At 36.6% G+C, this 20,002-nt stretch overlaps 1 protein-coding gene across 2 annotated transcripts in view; it reads left to right on the forward strand.

The window, feature by feature from the left end:
• STIM2 (stromal interaction molecule 2) overlaps window positions 1-20,002 on the forward strand; it is a 181,568-nt gene that overhangs the window by 58,657 nt on the left and 102,909 nt on the right. For both annotated transcript variants that reach the window (XM_070372242.1, XM_070372243.1), the window contains exon 2: window positions 13,774-13,904. In XM_070372242.1, the coding sequence (XP_070228343.1) occupies window positions 13,774-13,904 (131 nt within the window). The remainder of the gene's footprint in view (window positions 1-13,773; window positions 13,905-20,002) is intronic.

Raw genomic sequence — 20,002 nt, forward strand, 5'->3', positions numbered from 1 at the left:
GGTGACCATTTTTTCATGTGCCTACCTGTTGGCTGTCTACATTTCCTCTTTGGAAAAGATGTTTGTTTTCTTTTGTACATTTTTAAATTGTTTGTTTTTGATGTTAGGTGATATGAGCTTTTGATATATGTTGGGTATTAATCCCTTATTGGTCATATCATTCGCAAATACTTTGTCCCATTTGGTAGATTGTCTTTTTGTTGAGGGTTTCCTTTGCTATGCAAAGGCTTTTAAGTTTAATTAGGTCTCATTTGTTTATTTTTGCATTTATTTCCTTTGCTTTATGGAGACAGATCCAAAAAAATGTTGCTGTGAAATATGTCAAAGAGTGTTCCACCTATGTTTTCCTCTAAGAGTTTTATAGTATCTGTATCTGGTCTTATGTTTCGGTCTTTAATCCATTTGAGTGTACTTTTGTATATGGATTGGTGAATGTTCTGATTCCTTTCTTTTAGATATAGCTGTCCAATTTTGCTAGTATCACTTGTTTGAGAGACTGTCTTCTCCATTGTATATTCTTGCTTCCTTTGTTGGAGATCAATTGACCCTAAGTGTGTGGGTTTATTTCTGGACTCTGTTTTGTTTCGTTGATCTGTATGTGTTTTTGTGCTAGTACCATATACTGTTTTGATTACTGTAGCTTTGTAGTATAGTCTGAAGTCAGGAAACTTGACTCTTCCAGTTTTGCTCTTTCTCAAGATTGTTTTGGTTGGAGTGTATTTTAACAGAAAGGGAGGAGAGAAATTAGAGATGGTAAATTAACAGTGTTTTCAAGGAGATTTTCTGAAAGAGGAGTAGTGAAGTGAAATTAAAAAGTATTTTGCCTTTTTTTTTTTTTAAGAATGAGAGAAAAGGATGTTTATATTCTGATGCTAGTGATCTGCTGAGAACAAAATGTTAAAATGTTAAGGATGAATACTTGGAGTAGTGCTGTTGAGGAGTTCATTGAGGTGAGATTTAGTTCACAAGGAGATTAACATTATATAGGAAGTTGGATAATTCATCTGTGTCAGTAGGTCAGAGGCACAGTATGAGGTGCAGACACTGGGAGGTTGATTGGTCATGAGAGTTTATGGAAAATCTCTTTTAATTGCTTCATTAAAAATTTTTTTTTCAGTGAAGCATGAGAAGCAGAGTCATTGCCATGAATAAGGATGAGGATAAGACATTAAGGGTTGAGGATCAGGAAGGTGTGAAATAGACTGGGAGAGTGAATAGACCAGATAGTTACAGTATGATTACCTGGCAACATTAGGGTGCCATTGAAGTCTGTGGTCATGAATTTCAGGCATCATGATCAGCCTTGTTTAGATGCATGGGTATAGAGGTACAGTAGGTGGAGAATTAGATTTTTATCAAGGTTGTGGCCTGGCTAACCAAGTGAGATAATAGAGAAGGAGGTGAGGGTGTTTACAGAGGGGTGGTTATTGTGGGTGGCCATGGATTTAGCTATAACAGGAGGAGACAGAAGACATTAAAGATGAAGGACAGTAATCCATGCAACAGATGGTGACCCTGAATAGGGCAGAGTCTACATAATGTTTCAGAGGGAGAACCAGCAGGTTTCTTGAGGTCAGATGTGATGTGTATGAGTGTCATCAAGAATGACTTTAGAGTTTTTGACCCTTAGCACTTGTTAAGAGTGAAGTTGCTGTCAGCTCAAGTGCTCAGTTTGTTATCATAGTTGGTGGTTTGGTCATACTTTGTTGATATGATTGTTCCATATAAAAGAGAAAGTTTTCTAGTGTAATTAAAAGTTAGGCAAATATAATATAAGCCAGCCTACCCCATGACCACTCATTAACTTTCTGTATTGATGCACTCATTCAGTATATACTTACTTAATGAGTGCTTGTTATGTTTCAGGTGATAAGAATATTGCACAAAATATTCTTTTTGGGTATTTTTAAAACTGAGAAGTCTTTTTCTTTTGACAGATTGTGGGATATAGGGAAAAATTAAGTTCTTTGGATTTGGACAGATCTAGGTTGAATTTCAGCAAAATGATTAAAACTTTTGACCTGGGAGTAAATTATTTTACATATGAGAGTCTTGGCTAATTCATCGTGAGAAGCTCTACTGTGTTTCCAACTTGGTAGGGCTGTTGAGAGAAGTAGAATTAGCCAAGCAAAGCAACTGGCATGTAAGTTATCCAACAAACTCTCTATTCCTTCTTTAACTTCTCTTTTTATATTTTAGGGTGTATTTGGTTTTGAGATCAGGCAAAAGATATTCAGAGTTAAGTCTAATTAAAAACTAATGTTTTTGCTGTCTGTTAAGGTAATAGCAGTATAATAGGAAGAGTACACTTAGATTGCAAGAGACTTGGCATTGAATTCCTGCTGTGCTGTTTACTTTCAACGGGCACTTTACCTTTCTGGATAATAATAAAAGGTATCTCTTGAGTGTTGTTTGTGGAGTTCTAAGTATGTGCCAACACTGTGCTAGATGTTTTATACATAGATATCTCATTTAATCCTAATAACAACCTTGTAAATATACTGTTACTCCCATTTTATAGATGAAGTAGTTAAGGCAAAGAAGTTAAATAACTTTCCTGAGGTTGTATAATAAGTGGCAGAATGAGAATGAATTGAAAGTTCTTTTTTCCCCTATAGAGTGCTCAACCTTTCTCATCAGCAAAATTGGGATACCGTTTTTATTTTCTTATTGTTGTTGGTTTCTTGTGCTGAGAAAGAAGTGAAACAGTGTCATGCTCTTAGATCAGTGCCTGGCAGTACCAGTAATGTTCTTTATTTCCCAAAGTGTTGATATAAGTAGAATGGTTTTAATAGTCTTTTTTTTCCACTTGTTTTGCTCATAGCTTTTTAAAAAATTATAAAATATATGTAACATCAAATTTATAATTTTAACCACTTTAAGAATATGAATTAGTGGCATAAAGTACATGCACAATGTTCTGGTTGTAATTTTGAATTACCATTTTCTTCCCTTCAAAACAAACGAAAATAAGCAAAGCTATTCCATTGCTCTGTGCACATAATATTGCTAATCGTCATTAGTGTTCATAGCATCCTGGGAAACCAGGAGTCAGTAAATAAGTGTATACATGCACCTGTTTACTTCTGTTTTTTCCACCTAGTCAGCAGTATTTTCCTGCATATGACAGATACAACAATGTCATGTACAGATATAGTATTGCTTTCTAGGAGGTTATAGTATAAAATAAAATTGGAAAAATTAGGCATCTGTCAGTGAATCTAGAGATGAATACAGCTGCATAAATACTCCTGCTCATTTATTAATATTTATTAATATTAATAAGTTGATTATTAAAATCAAAGGAACATATTGGTTAACCATGAATAGAAGTGTAGATATTTTTGGATTGAGGAATGTTTGGTAAATGAATTGCATATTAAGAGTTTTGAGGCAGAGGGGATTACCTTCTGTCTCCTACCTTTGAGAAGATTAGCAGGAACTTCTTGAGGTGACAAGGACAACATGTTTTGTGTGGGCTGGGGAATAAGTGGGAGTAAAATAATCAGAGATGGTAAGTTGAAAGATGTCCCTGGAAAGGGAAAAGGGACCTAAGTTAACTGAGTTTGTATCCAATAGTCTGTTTAAAACATTTGGAAGGTATTTTTGGACTTAGCAGTTTTTAAGGGAAATTTTTAGCTAACAGATTGGGGAAAGTTTTTTTCTCTTTACAAGAGTCAGACTACTTCTTTGTCAACAAAGTCAGTCATTCAGAGCTCCAGTCATCAGTCAGAAGAGATTTCAAAGAACAGGCCCTTTATTTTCTGTTGAGTATAACAATTAAGCCATAATTTGATAATATCAATGGATGTTTCTCAAAAAAATAAATTAATCCTCCTATATGGCAGATTTTGGTGATATGCTTGACACTGGGAAAATAAGGGACAATAGACTCTGCCTTAAAGAGGATATCAAAAAAGAAAGAAGGCATTATTCACTTTCTTTTTGAATTTGAATCAGATTGTTGGTTTATTGGAAAATGACACCGAATGGTAATCTCTGAAGATTTTAGAGAAAATATCTCAAAATACTCTGATTGAAGTATTTAATTTGATAAGTGGCTTGGGAGCCATTAATGAAAGTACTAAGTATGAACAATAGTTGTTTAAAATTTTTCTCTCAGTGGTAGTAATTAAGAAAAGCCTAATCATGAGACTCATAAACAGTCGCCAGTGCGGTAAGTCAAGTTCTTGGCAATATATGATGTTACACATTGTTAACGGGCTTCAGTCATTGGTTTGTGATTAAAAGTCAGCTGGCTCTCCTTCTTAGTTGTTACGAAACTGCTGACCTTCAAGGTTTTGTAGGAGGGAAACTAGCTTTAAAGACTGGATTTGCTTTTTCAGGTTCATTTGTTTCTTAAGTTCTTATTTTTCTTACATTTCTGAACTGTACCCCTACCTGTATCAATTGACTGGGACAAAAAAATGAAGAATATGGCATAAATATTGGTCTCTAGTAAAAGCTTAATGCAATCACTTTTGATGCATTTGTAACGATGTTGTTTGGTTACACTCAGCCAAATAGAAGTGTACCTTTGTACACTTGTAGTTCAGACTTGTAGTTCAGAAATGTCAGTCATGGTTGCCTCCTTTCTCTGACTACATTTCAGTTGTCACTTCAGTCTGACCTTTTCCATCTGACCAACTGCTGTGATTGTGGTTTATGTTCTGTTACTTCCTGCCTGCAGTTGGAATAGGCATTCAGTGGTGACAAGCATGTTAACTGAGACTGTAGTTTTCCTCTGTAGATTAAAATGAAACTGAGTATATAGGAAAGCATTTTTTTAAACTTGAAAGCACTATACAAAATATAAATTGTGACTTATCTCTGTTATAGTTACCAACAAGTCACAGTTCAGTTCAGTTGCTCAGTCGTGTGACTCTTTGTGACCCCGTGGACTGCAGTACGCCAGGCCTCCCTGTGCATCACCCGAGTTTACTCAAACTCATGTCCATTGAGTTGGTGATGTCATCCAACTACCTCATCCTCTGTCGTCCCCTTCTCCTCCCACCTTCATCTTTCCCAACCACTTAAAACTTTATCAGTAGTTCCTTGAATATTCTATTTTTTTAAAAATTGATTTTAATTCTTGGTTCCTTGTCATTCACTGATTAATAGCCCCAGGCCACCAGATTCACATCCTACTGCTTCTCCACTTGCTAGTGTTTTCCTTCCTCCTTCTAGGGAGGAGTGTTGTCTAGCAGAGGACAGTTCCTTGTACTGTGGGACTGACCTCCCCGCCCCACTCTTGTGAAGGCCAGAGGCAGCATCTGGGAGAGGTGAACAGGGAGGAGCACTGAGTAGCACTCTCTGCTGAGAGCCAGTCTGCCAGCAGACTGCTCTTTGTGGGTCCCAGATCTTATCTTACTTCCTCTTTGGGTTTGTTGTTTTCTCTTTTTTCAAAACCCTGCTTATTAAAATCCAATTTCTTTTTCATAATACCACCAAAAATGCAATTGCTTGCATGTAAAAATCAGTCAGGCATAATTATTTATTAGGAGTGCTGATCCCCTGGAGGAAGGCATGGCAACCTACTCCAGTATTCTTGCTTGAAGAATTCCGTGGACAGAGGAGTCTGGTGGGCTACAGTCCATAGGATCGCAAAGAGTCAGACACGACTGAAGCATCTGATCATGTACACACTGTATAATAATAATATACATATATCATAACATATATAATAATAGTGATGTATAGTAATCAATAAAATGGGGCTTCTCTGGTGGCTCAGTGCTAAGGAGTCTGCCTGCCAGTGCAAGGGGGCGTGGGTTTGATCCCTAAGTTGGGAATATCCCCTGGAGAAGGAAATGGCAACCCTATCCAGTATTCTTGCCTGGGAGATCCCATGGACAGAGGAGCCTGGTGGGCTACAATCCATGGGGTTGCAAAGAGTTGGACATGACTGAATGACTAAAACAACAATCAGTAAAAACAAGCTTAGGCCTTGCCTTCATGAAATTTTATCTTTACTGCTCAAGTTTTAGAGCCTTGAATCTTAAATATTTTAAAGTTCTCCTTCCATTTTTTTATAATGTGTTATATATTTTGTTCATTAAGTATTTATACAGCTGTCTTTGACAGTGGATAGATAAGATTTCATACTTCAGGCTCTTGAAGACTACTGAATAGTTTTCATGAAAGGAGGAGTAATATTAATAGATTTCAACTAACTGCTTAGACTAACGTCAGTGTCGTAAAGAGGTAAGGGATTTTTATTGTCATTTTCTACATCTTAGTTTTCTAATCAGCCAAGTAATTTCGTGAAAAGTTTTTCTCTTCCAAAAATTTATATTGGAAACCAGTTATGTAAGTAATTCAGTGAACGCATTTTTTGAGTGCAGACTATGTGCCAGGCCCTGTTCTAGGCACTCAAGGAAGAGCAGTGCCTATAATCTCATGACTGCATTATAGTGGAGGAGTGGAAAGTCAGGAAATAAATACATAATATATGCGCTGTGATTAAGTGCTGTGAAGAAAAACATAGCAAATAGAAAAGGCGGGGAATATTTTAGGTGAGGAAAGAAGATGACCTCTGAGGAGAAACATTTGTGCTGGAATGAAAAGAGTTACCAACAATGGGTGTACTTGGGAAAAAGAGCTTTGCAGGTTGGGGAAACTGCAAATAGGGGGTTTCAGTGAGTAATCTATTAATATTTTTTCCCCTTTTTGGCACTTTATAGTAATCTGTAGATCCCTCCATAATCTGGCCTTCATTGATACTGTCAGTCTTATCTCTTAATTACCTTGTCAAATGGTAATAATAGTGCCTATTTTATAGGCAAAGTGAAATGTATAATATGTAACATAGATTTATGTGATGTGTAATAGACACTCCATAATTGATAGCTGTTGTCATCATTAGTTTGTTAGTATAATAACTATTAGCAGCTTATGTTCTTGCCTATTGATGTCTTCCTAGAGAACACTTGCTCATCTTTCAAGATTCAGTGTGAATGTATCTTTCTTCTCAAATCTTTTTCTTGCTGTGCAGGACTACGTTCTAAGTTTTGCTGCCATTATATATTTATTACATGTCTGTCATTGCATTTGCCATGTTTAACTTTGTTTTTACCCTTTATATACCTGGCTTCTAAACTGAAGCCTGGCATTCTACATTTTTCCAGGTAAAAACTTATATTCAGCAGTTTACTTGGCTTCTGATATTTATATATGTTTAAGCTTTCAGTTCTTCCCTGGTGGCTCAAACGGTAAAGAATCTGCCTGCAATATGGGAGACCCGGGTTCGATCCCTGGGTCAAACAGATGCTCTGGAGAATGGAATGGCAACCAACTCCAGTGTTCTTGCCTGGAGAGTTCTATGGACAGAGGAGCCTGGTGGGCCACAGTCCATGGGATAGCAGAGTCAGACATGACTGAGCAACTAACACTTTCATTTTCAAACTTTCAATATATGTCTATCACTGTGGTAATATAGTAAAGGTTTGTTCAAGGGGAGTGTGAGTTAAAGGTACGTTATTATCAAAAGGAGAAGAAAGCTAAGAAGTGTAGGTCTGAATTTTAGATTGTGTCTGTCTTTCATGAGGTGTCTAATGATCCTCTTCCATGGGATACAATTGTGTTTCTTGGTTTTCTCTGCTTCTCAGCCAGGTTTGGGCATGATCTATGATAGCGATTCCTTATTCTTCTCTGACACGGGAAACACTGATGTATTTATATTCATTGTACTGACACTCAAACATGAATTTGAAGACTGGTGTGAATCCCAAGTCTGTCATTTCTAGGGGTGTAATCTTTAGCAGGTTACTCATAAGTCTCATTTCCTCATCTGAAAAACGAATATGTTCTTCACACAACGTTGTAGGGATTATATTATGTACATAAAATAGCTTTGGCTTCTAGAATACATTAGATGCTTCTTACTAGGTAAAATCATTTTAATTCATTAGTTATTTCTGCAGAATCAGACTGAGCATTTGTTTGGGTAAAGGAAAGCAGGATAGAACTTAACAATGGTGTTGATTGCTGACTTTGGTTGGTTAAGTCTTTCTCTGTTTCAGCTGATTTCTTTTTTATTTTTTTCTCACTGGAATGTGCTGCTCTTGATTCAGAGAAGAGAAAGGAATGCTCAGCATAATGCTGAAAAGATACATTGCTTCATGTTGCGTTTAACACAAGATGAGGGCACTGAAAGCTTCCCAGGTGGCACTGGTGTTAAAGAAACTGCCTGCCAATGCTGGAGACAGACACAGGTTTATTTTCTGGGTTGAGAAGATCCCATGGACAAGGAAATGGCAACCCACTCCAGTATCCTTGCCTGGAGAATCCCATGGACAGAGAATCCTGGCAGCCTACAGTCCATAGGGTTGCAAAGAGTCGGACACGACTGAAGCGACTTAGCGCACACACACACACATGAGGGCACTAAGGGGAGGAAATTTATTTTTGGTGGGTGTCTGCACCAAGCACAAGGCCTTCCAGGGACAGGCACTCCTTATCATGTGTAAAAATGAACAGGTGATTTTTGTTTAAGTGAGAAACTGGTTATAGAGTACATGGTGCATTTTGGGTAGCTAAGGTAGATGTCTGTATGATGGCAAAGGAGACAGATTTTGGTATTTAAGCAGTTGTCTTTGAAATTTGTCTATTAATCCCTATTCGTTAACTGCATAGTTCTTTTATATCAGTTTGTATATTCTAAAAGAAATTTAGATCACCTACTTTGAGTTAAAATGGTCAGTTGTGCTGAATTAACCTAGAAGGAAAAACAACTGAGAAAAAAATGAAAAAGACGTTGGAACAGGTTCAGTTTAGTTCAGTCACTCAGTCCTGTCCGACTCTTTGTGACCCTATGAACCGCAGCATGGCAGGCCTCCCTGTCCATCACCAACTCCCAGAGTTCACCCAAACCCATGTCCATTGAGTCAGTGATGCCATCCAACCATCTCATCCTCTGTCGTCCCCTTCTCCTGCTGCCCTCAATCTTTCCCAGCATCAGGGTCTTTTCAAAATTAGTCAGCTCTTCGCATCAGGTGGCCCAAGTATTGGAGTTTCAGCTTCAACATCAGTCCTTCCGATGAACACCCAGGACTGATCTCCTTTAGGATGGACTGGTTGGATCTCCTTGCAGTCCAAGGGACTCTCAAGAGTCTTCTCCAACACCACGGTTCAAAAGCATCAATTCTTCAGCGCTCAGCTTTCTTTATAGTCCAACTCTCACATCCGTACATGACTACTGGAAAAACCATAGCCTTGACTAGATGGACCTTTGTTGACAAAGGAATGTCTCTGCTTTTTAATATGCTGTCTAGGTTGGTCATGACTTTCCTTCCAAGGAGTAAGTGTCTTTTAATTTTGGCTGCAATCACCATATGCAGTGACTTTGGAGCCCAAAAAAATAAAGTCAGCTAAGAGGCTCTTTAGTTCTTCTTTCTGCCGTAAGGGTGGTGTCATCTGCATTTCTGAGGTTATTGATATTTCTCCCGGCAATCTTGATTCCAGCTTGTGCTTCTTCCAGCCCAGCATTTCTCATGATGTGCTCTGCGTATAAGTTAAATAAGCAGGGTGACAATATACAGCCTTGACGTACTCCTTTTCCTATTTGGAACCAGTCTGTTGTTCCATGTCCAGTTCTAACTGCTGCTTCCTGACCTGCATACATATTTCTCAAGAGGCAGGTCAGGTGGTCTGGTATTCCCATCTCTTTCAGAATTTTCCACAGTTTATTGTGATCCACATAGTCAAAGGCTTTGGCATAGTTAATTAAGCAGAAATAGATGTTTTTTTAGAACAAGTAATGGGATTCAGAATTCACAACTCATCTAAGTTAGAATTCAAAGGCCGTAAGACACTGTACCAAATGGAAACAGAATTTCATGTGGAAAATGGATCATTGTTGCCGTATCCTCAGCTCCTGTCTTTCCTTTCCTTCTGCTGTTCCATCATGGCAAAACACCAAACTTAGCGCAGTCTTCGTCCTTTACCTTCCCATTCCTTGGGAGCATGGGCTCTTGAGTGCTGCCAGGATTCCTGCAGCACTTCCTGATGATTGTGCCTCCCAGTCTTGTCTCCATTTGTCTTCCGCTGTCACCAGATTGATCTCTCTATATGAATCTGATTTTGTTGGTCTTCTCCTTGAAATCCCTAGTGGGCTTCTTATAGTTTTCAGAGTAAAAAATCCAAATTCTTTAGTATGGAAAAACGACTTTTAGAGTTTTTATCCCTTCTTACCAATCTCCTATTTGGTCTCTTGTTTATTGATTTTTTTTCCCCTCTGATTGTAATTTGTGCCAGCCATATCAACCAGTTGCATTTCTGTGAGTGTTTTGTGTTCTTTTCATGACACTGAATGTATGATGCATGCATTTCTCTCCTTCCCAAGGTCATCAATACAGTTCTTTAAAACTCCCTGTGTTTACCTCTAGAAAAGTTCTGCCTCTTCTTTCCCAGTCTGGATTAGGTGCCGTCCCTCCATGCTCTCACAGCACTCTACAATTAATGTTCTTAGTGCCAACAGCATGCCTTTCCCTAGCCTGTGAGCTTTTTTAGGTACAGGATACTCTTATTATCTCTTTAATGCTGGCCAGTGGTTTGCACAGTATAGAAGACTAGAACTTTGTGATTTAGTTAATGTATGAAATAGCAGAATTTACAGAGGTCCAGAATGTGTCCAGCTAAGTTGTGGGTATTATGAGCATGTGAGACATGGAAGAACATGGCCCCTGCCCTTTTCATAAGCTTAGTCATATGGACAAAATCACATTAAGCAATTAGAGGTTAAAGTGAAAGTCGCTCAGTCGTGTCTGACTATTTGCGACCCCATGGACTGTACAGTCCATGGAATTCTCCAGGCCAGAATACTGGAGTGCGTAGCCTTTCCCTTCTCCAGGGGATCTTCCCAACTCAGAGATCAAACCCAGGTCTCCCGCATTGCAGGCGGATTCTTTACCAGCTGAGCCACAAGGGGAGCCCAAGAATACTGGAGTAGGTAACCTATCCCTTCTCCAGCAGATCTTCCTGACCCAGGAATCGAACCAGGGTCTCCTGTATTGCAGGCGGATTTCTTTACCAATTGAGCTATCAGGGAAGCCAAAAGCAGGACCTGTTGTACCAGAAGTGGGTTCGAACTCATGAGGATATAAATCCATTGGAACTTAAGTCTAATGCCTTAACCACTCGGCCATTCTGGTACAACATTAAAGACTGATTTGAGAATAAAGATTATAGTTGAGAATTTCAAATTCCTTGACATTTCATTATCTGCTCTTTGTTCTGTTGTTCCTTAATACTTACCACTCCTGACATGCTATTCCAGAGAAAGCACTGGCGACCCACTCCAGTACTCTTGCCTGGAAAATCTCAGGGACGGGGGAGCCTGGTGGGCTGCTGTCTATGGGGTCAGACAGAGTCGAACACGACTAAAGCGACTTAGCAGCAGCAGTTAGCAGCTACTAGTAAAAGTTGAGGTTGTTTCTAATATTTTGTTACTAAAAACAACATGCTATTCATTTTGCTTATTTACCTTGTTGTGCTCATCTCCTGCATTAGAATGTAAGTTTTGTGAGAAATTTTTCTCTCTGTTGTTCACTGCTATTTCCAATGCCTGACACATGGTAGTGCTCAGTAGATATTTGTTGAATGGATTGAATGACATTCAGAGAAAGAAGTACTCAGAGTTGGTTTTTATGAAATACGTCATGAAGAAGTTAAATTCAGAGGTAGATTCTGATAGTGTTTTATTAATTTAAGTTAAAAAAATACAATTTTGTTTACATATGAGTTTTTTCCAGATTATAGGACTTCCTCCTTTTCTCTACTTTTTAACATTTCTACCGTCCTCACTGTTGACTTTGCTTAGAGAGTTTAACAACAAGGCCTATTTAATCAGAGTGAGTGATGCTGAACCTTTCCTTATGTGCTAGTTATAATAAACTTTCACTTCACATGCTTATTTGCAAAATAAAATATGTATAAAAATATGTCTGAGAGGCAATAACACATTTTACACATAATCTTCTTTATGCCATATGTGGTGGTGATACCCGAGAGCTTATATTTTATTTTGCATCCATTCAGGAAAAGTTGGGGCATCTCAGGGTTCTGGATTGTTTTGTGAATTAGGGATTATAATTGACCATTATTTTTATAAGTTCTTAGATTTTTAGCAAATGGTTATCAGAGTTTTAAATATTTACACATTTATGTCACATAACTTATAATTTCATTTTCTTATTTTTATAGGCTTTTCTGTTTCCTTCCTTTTCAAGACTAAAGGAATGAAAATTAGGTTTTGATTTAAAACTGTTAAAAATGTTAAATTGCCAAAATGGTCTGTAAGTAGAACATGTAGGTAATAGAGGTGTAAATTGTTTTGTTTTGTTTTTAAAGGAAGTTACTAGTTGATCTCCACAACTGACTTCTTGTTTTTTTTCCTCAGTGCAGAATTAGATACTCTTAGGCCATTATAGTGAAAGTGAAGTGAAAGTGAAGTCGCTCAGTTTCACTTTTCACTTTCATGCATTGGAGAAGGAAATGGCAACCCACTCCAGTGTTCTTGCCTGGAGAATCCCAGGGATGGTGGAGCCTGTTGGGCTGCCATCTATGGGGTCACACAGAGTCAGACACGACTGAAGTGACTTAGCATCAGCGAGCCATTATAACTGCAATCAATTCAGGTGAGCAAGAGTCCTTCCAGTGAATATTCAGGGTTGATTTCTTTTAGGATTGACGGGTTTGATCTCCTTGCAGTCCAAGAGATTCTCAGGAATCTTCTCCAGCACCACAATTCAAAAGCATCAGTTCTTTGGCTCTCAGCCTTCTTTATGGTCCAACTCTCACATCCATACATGACTACTGGAAAAACCAAAGCTTTGACTTTAAAAACTTTAAGACCACACTATTTGTGGAAATACATGTGGATTTGATGACATTTTAAAAGGATATTATTTTACTATTTTAGTGACTTGGTATAAATCAGTTCTTGGAATTTGTCAATCTGCCAGTCAGCCAGATTGGGTATGAGTGAAGCTTTGACAGTACTTTTCCATTTTGGTGTATAGGCTGTTTACTATTTGAGGTCAGCAAGAGGTAATTTTTATTAATCTCATTTTAAGTCATGAAAAATTACATATTCTCTATAAATTGTTATTTTTTGACAATCTACATGTGAGGATTCACTCATTTCCGTACAAAATTATTTAGGCAATAAATTTATGTTAAGAAAAATATGAAGAACAAGGTTTTTAAAATTCAGTTTTTCCTCGTTGAATCTAAGAAGTTACACATTTAGAGAGTCATATGATGGACTCTTAGAATCTGTTAGAAAAATGATAAAGACATTTCTAAGGATCATGTCAATGTTCTACATTTCTTTTTCTTGTATTCTTTGTGATGTTGCCCTAAGGACTTACATTTTAGACTGGCCTATACAAGAAAACCCCTTGTGCTCTGTGATTTTCTTTTTTTTTTTTTTTAGTTTTTAAGGAGGGAGTTTATCTGTTTTTTGGGGGATTAATTTACAAATATCATGAGTTGAATAAGATGATTGTTGAAGATGTATAAGAATGTGGACAACTTGAATTTAGTATTGGTTGTAGTTTGATATCAATTAAGTTGGATTATTTATTTTTAGTCAGTATGTTCATATACTATACTTTTGATGTGAAGAATATCCTACTAGATAGAATTCTTAAAGCATCTTAGTTTGACTTAGTCTGAAATTTAATTTGTTGGTTTTGTTTGAAATTCAACTGTCTTGATTATAGCCTGTGTTTTGGGGTGGCAGGTTAGTAATTGCCCTTTGTTTTATTTCAGATCCATGCATGTCACTGAGTCCACCATGCTTCACAGAAGAAGATAGATTTAGTCTGGAAGCTCTTCAAACAATACATAAACAAATGGATGATGACAAAGATGGTGGAATCGAAGTAGATGAAAGTGATGAAGTAGGTGGAGACCCTTTTTCACTGATACTCTCTTGTAACAGCGTGACCAAGTTTATAGTCTTGAATTTTCCCATTATTCCTTGTATGACTCAACTCCATTTTCCTCATCTTTAGTTTTTTTCTTTATGCTTTAATTTTGCCCTTTGTATTTAGCATGATTTTTTCTTTTTTTCACACATATATGTCTTCCTAGTTTTATAAGAATCCTTGGCCTCATGTACTTACGTTTCTCAAACATATATTCTGTTCTATGTCACCTATTTCTGTTTTATAAACCACCACCACATTTTGTCGTCTAAAACAACAACAATTTGTTATTTGTCCTGGTTCTCTGGGTTGACCGGGCTTTGCTGGGTACATTTTCTGTTCCCGTAGTTATGGCCCAGGGTCATGGTGGCAGTTGTATTCAGTTGTGATCTCTTTTGGGCTGAAATATCTCAAATGACTTTTTTACCTTCAGTCTCTCCATTTGGCAGTTACTAACGTGTCATCATTCAGGGGTCTAGCTCAGACTTCCTCATGACATGACAGCTGGCCTTCCAGGTGGCAGTGTTCTAAGAAAACAAGTTCCCGTGTGAAAGTGCTTATTATACCCCTGCATGCCAATACCTGTTAATATCAAATTGGTTTAAAACAAAGTTAATTGGCTGAATTCAGAGTTTGTGTGGGAGAGGATTATATGAAAATATGAATGCCAGCATATGTGGTTTATTGGGGGTCACCGGCGTCATAGTCTACTGTAACCACTGTACAAATAAATAATGCTTTTTTTTTTTTTTTTAAGGATTCTCACCTTACCCCTGCTCTGGTGTCCCTTTTAGTTTTCTTTGTAGAAATTGTTTTCTTTATTTGATTATGATCTCATTCTTACCAAATCTTTTAGGTCTGTTCAACCTTTTTGTTGTATTTGTCACTGTTGACACTGCTTCTCTTTTAGTTTATATAATACTAAATTACATTTTTTTCTACATTATTATCTAATGTTGTATAACAGTGACATCTTCTTATCACACTGTTGTCTAATCACATTGTTATGTAACAGTAGCATTCTCTAAAGATCAATTTTTGACCTGCTGTATCCCTGGGTGCTTAAATGGTAAAGAATATGCCACCAGTGCAGGAGACCTGGTTTCGATCCCTGGGTCAGGAAGATCCCCTGAAGAAGGAAATAGCAACCCACGCCAGTGTTCTTGCTAGGATAATTCAATTCACAGAGGAGCCCGGAGGGCTACAGTCCATGGGGTTGCAAAGAGTTGGATACAACTGAGTGACTAACACTTTCAATACTTACATAAAACATTTACCTTGAAACTCCTCATCTGTTTTTAGGTTACTCTTATTTCTTCCATCTCTAAGTCAGTGCAGATTCTGACCTACATGTATGGCTTTCTGCCTGATGTCTTTTGAGGACTCTTGTTTTCAGCTTAGTTTATCTAAAACAAAATCCCAGATCTTTGCTTTGAAATCCTCAGTGGCACGTGTGGACCTATTTCTTCTTTTTTTTAAGTCTTCTAAGTCAGGAGTTGGCAGACTTTAATGTAAAGGACCAGGTTAAGGGTTGAAATGTATCCCACTCCCTAAATATTTTGGAGTCCTAACCCCCAGAACCTCATAGTGTGACCTTATCTGGAAATGAGTTTGTTTCAGATGTAGTTATTTAAGAGGAGCATATGGAGTAGCATGGGTCCTTAGTCCAGTATGACTGGTGTCTTTGTAAGAGAGGAGAAAACCATGTGGAAAGGCAGGTGTGGGGGAAGATTATCATGTGACAGTGGAGGCAGAGATTGGAGTTATGAAGTTAGAAGTCAAGGAATGACAAGGATTGCTGATGATCCCAGAAACCAAGACAAAGGCATCAAACAGATTGTCCCCTAGAGCCTTTCAGAGAGCATGGCCCTCCTAACACTTGATTTCAGATTTATAGCCTCCAGACCTGAGAAAGAATAAATTTCTGTTATTTTAAGCCATTTAGTTTATGGTACTTTATTACAGCAGCCCTAGGAAACTAACATAGGTTAGCTAATCAATATTTTAGATGTTTGTGGGCCATATAATCTCTGTTGTATCTACTCATCACTCCCATTGTAGTGCCAAGCAGCCACAGACAGTATGTGGAGTAATGGTCATGGCTGTGTTTCAATAAAACTTTGTTTGCACAAAAACAAGTATCGGGCTGTAGTGTGTTAACCCCTGCTATAAATGAAATTTTGTGTTTTTAGAATTAATTCCTCCCCCCCTTCCACTTATCTGTTCTAGTTATTGTTCCATTTTAATCTAGGTATTTATTATTTTATGGGTAGATTATCACTTTTACATTTTTCTGCTCTAATTCATCATGCATATCACTTTGAGAATGTTTTTCTCTAGCTTAGAAGTTTAACAGTGATTTCTTAGTACTTATTAGATCAGATAATAACTCTTTAGTCTTTTTTTTTTTGACTGTCTCTGCATCAACTGATTTCTGCTTACTGAGATAATAATCTCTTCTCATTCGGTTTAAATCATTTTGAATTGAGTTCAGTTCCAGTAATACCAAAATCATGGCTTCAGTTCAAAACAGTCAAATTTATTTGTTCACTTTTAGAACTACAGATGACAGGGTATTCCTATTTTACATTGTTCTCAACTTAAAAAGTATTTAGTAGAGTAAATGAAATGAAGTTGATGGATTGTTAGTTTTACTTATTAGAATGTAACAAAGTAGTTGTCATTTATTAAGGGTCACTTTATTATACTGAGTAATTCATTCTCTCAGCATCACCATTTTTTCTCTCTTCCACTACAAAGACACACAATATACACAACAAAATTAAGCTATAAAACTACTTTTAGTTTTTTAGTAAAGCATTGAAAAGTAATGCTCTAGATTATTAGTGATAAATTGTTCATTTTAATCCTCTCAAGATTGTCTAAATGATTTAGTTGCCAGTATATTTACTTAGGATCTTGAAGATCAGTATTCTAACATAAGTTTTATTTACTCCATAACTTATTACTTGCACATGAATTATGGAATAAATAGCATTTTATGTTCATATATTTGATACTCTTTGTAAAGGAAATTATATTCTCTAGACTGAATAGATTTCCTAAAAATATTGTTGTACATTTTCTTAATCATTTACAGTATTAGTTTGATCAGACTCCGTGTCAGCTCAGAGTGTCTAGTGTTATGTAGATGAGTGCCCTGTTCAGTTTCATAATTCAGTCCATCAATTAAATTGGAAATAACTTGTAACGCTAAACCCTGTACTGTGTTGAAAGGTTATAATTTTAAGTTATTATACTAACGGTGCTGTTTTCCTCTGATTTTTAGTATTACTGAGGAACTAATAATTGTTTAACAGTGTTTTAGGTTAAGAAATATATTAATTCAGAGGGATTATTTCAGGGAGAGTTAGAGGTGGGACTGGAAGAGCATATGTGGTTAATTTGGAAAGTTTTGGTATTATAAAATGTTTAAAAAAAGATTAGTGTGCACTTTCACTTTTTGAAACTAGAAACACATGTATATCTGTGGTGGATTCATTTCGATATTTGGCAAAACCAATACAATATTGTAAAGTTTAAAAATAAAATTTAAAAAAAAAAGGAAAAAAAATATGAAATGATTCAAAAAAAAAACTAGAATAGTTTTAGATAGCTACCTTTCAGAACTTATAAATTAAGATTGGTTCATTTTTAGCTTAAAAAAGGTTAGATTTTTTAATATTAAAAATCTACATAACAAAATTAGTCTTGTTATTAATTGATATATCACATTATAAATATTATTACTCTGGGGTGTTTTCTGACACCAAGCAGTTTTTCAGTTTTCTAGCACCCAACTGCATTTCCAGGAGTTCAATTCTGACACTCTCTACCTGGAGATGGTATCAAATCCATGAGTTAAAGGACTCAGTCCCATTATACCGCCCTTGCTTCAGATGCCAGCCACAAATCTCTGGTTATGTTTATGAACTTTAACTGACGGGCCTTGAATCTGAGATTCCCATGGCTCTTTCCTCAGATTTGAAAATTTGCTGGGTATGTATCTGAATAAAACGAAAACATGAATTCAAACCATACACGCACCACAGGTTCATAGCAGCAGCATTTAAAGTTGCCAAGATATGGAAGCGACCTAAGCATCCACCAATAGATGAATGGGTAAAGAAGATGTGGTATACAGTAGAATATGACTTAGCCATAAAAAGAGTAAAATCTTGCCATTTGCAGCAACATGGATGCACTTTGAGGGTATTATGCTGCTAAGTGAAATAAGTCAGACAGAGAAAGACAAATACTGTATGATACTGCTGACGTGTGAAATCTAAACATACAACAAATTAGTGAATAATACAAAAAGGAAGCAGAGTCACAATATTGAGAGCAAACTGTGATTACCAGTGGGGAGAGGGAAGTGCTGGGAGGGGCAAGATAGTGGGCATAGGGTACTAAGAGGTAGAAACTGTTAAGCTACAAGGATATATTGTACAACACAGGGAATATAGCCAATATTTTGTAATAACTATAAGTAGACCAGGGCCTTTAAAAATTGTTAGCCACTATTGTACACCTGTAAGTTAGATAATATTGTTTATCATCTGTACTTCAATAAAAAAAGAAAATTTGCTTCAATGGCTCTCTGGAACAGCCAAATGGAAGAGATGTACAGGACAGGGTTTGATAGAAGGGGCATGAAGCTTTCATGCCCTCTCTGGGCATGCCACCCTCCCAGCACCTCCCACACCGTGATGTGTTCACTGGCTCTCTGAATCTCTTAAGTTGAGGAGTTTTTACAGAGCTCAGTTTTCCCAGAGGTCAGGTGAGAGGTACTAAAGTTTCCAATTCTCTAATCACTTGGTCCTTTTGGTGACCAGCTCCATCTTGAGGCTGCCTGGAGGCCCCACCCTTACTCATCTCATTAGTGTGAACTCAGGTGTGATCAAAGGAGAAAAGAACACTGTCACTGAGGAAGTTCCGAGAGTTTTAAGAGCTCTATGCCAGGAACCAGGGATGAAGAACAAATATATTTTTTATTCTGTCACAATTATAAAAATATTTAAATATGAAAAAACAGCAAAAACTCATTTAATTATTAAAAGTGCATTCAATGGGAAAGATCTGTTCCAGTAGTGTGTTATATATAGGCAGGTATTAAGTAAGCTTATGCAGATAATTGACAGCCTGTTTGAATGTATTTGATTGCATAATAGTTTCTAGAATTACAAGTTATTTTAATCTTTTTACCTCATCATAAGATATTAAGTGCTCTAGTGTGTGAGGTGTTATCATTATCACTGTGCCAAACAAAGTAAGCATGCATGGCTGTATAATTTATACTTCAGTGGAATTTTTATTCAGTCTTTTAAATTTTAATAGAATTCCAAATATTTTGTAATGAAAATAAAAACTATAAAACAAAGCTTATGTTTAAAGAACCTAGAATTCTATTAGTGTGATAGTTAACCTTTAATGTTTAAAAACAGAAGATGATATCTTTCTCTTTGTATTTCTTTTAATATTAATATTTAAAAGCAAATATAGCATGCTTCTGTGTTTTAATAGTACCCAAAAGAATCTAGAAGTCCATTGTACAGTATGGTAGCTACTAGTATGTTTGTGTATTGAGCACTTAAAATTGAAGTGTGTTATATGTGTAAAATGTACTTCAGATTTGGAAGATTTATATAAATATAAAACATTTAAACTTTGAAATCTTGATTACCTGTTGGAAATGGTTATGGACATACACACTGAGTTACATGAAATACAAAATTTGTTTTACTTGTTTCTGTGTTATATGTGTAAAATGTACTTCAGATTTGGAAGATTTATATAAATATAAAACATTTAAACTTTGAAATCTTGATTATCTGTTGGAAATGGTTATATTATGGACATACACACTGAGTTACATGAAATACAAAATTTGTTTTACTTGTTTCTTTTTACTTTTTAATGTGACTCCTAGGAAATTTTAACTCACAATTTATTTCTATTGGACAGGACTGATCTTAGAGACTATAATGTATTGCAAGTGTTAAGGAATAGGTTTTTAATTCTGAGTTTTTGGACCAGTTTGCTGTCTTCAGTTCATTACAGCTGTGTCTTGA

This window comes from Bos mutus, chromosome 6 (assembly GCF_027580195.1).
Source record: "Bos mutus isolate GX-2022 chromosome 6, NWIPB_WYAK_1.1, whole genome shotgun sequence".
NCBI lineage: Eukaryota > Metazoa > Chordata > Mammalia > Artiodactyla > Bovidae > Bos > Bos mutus.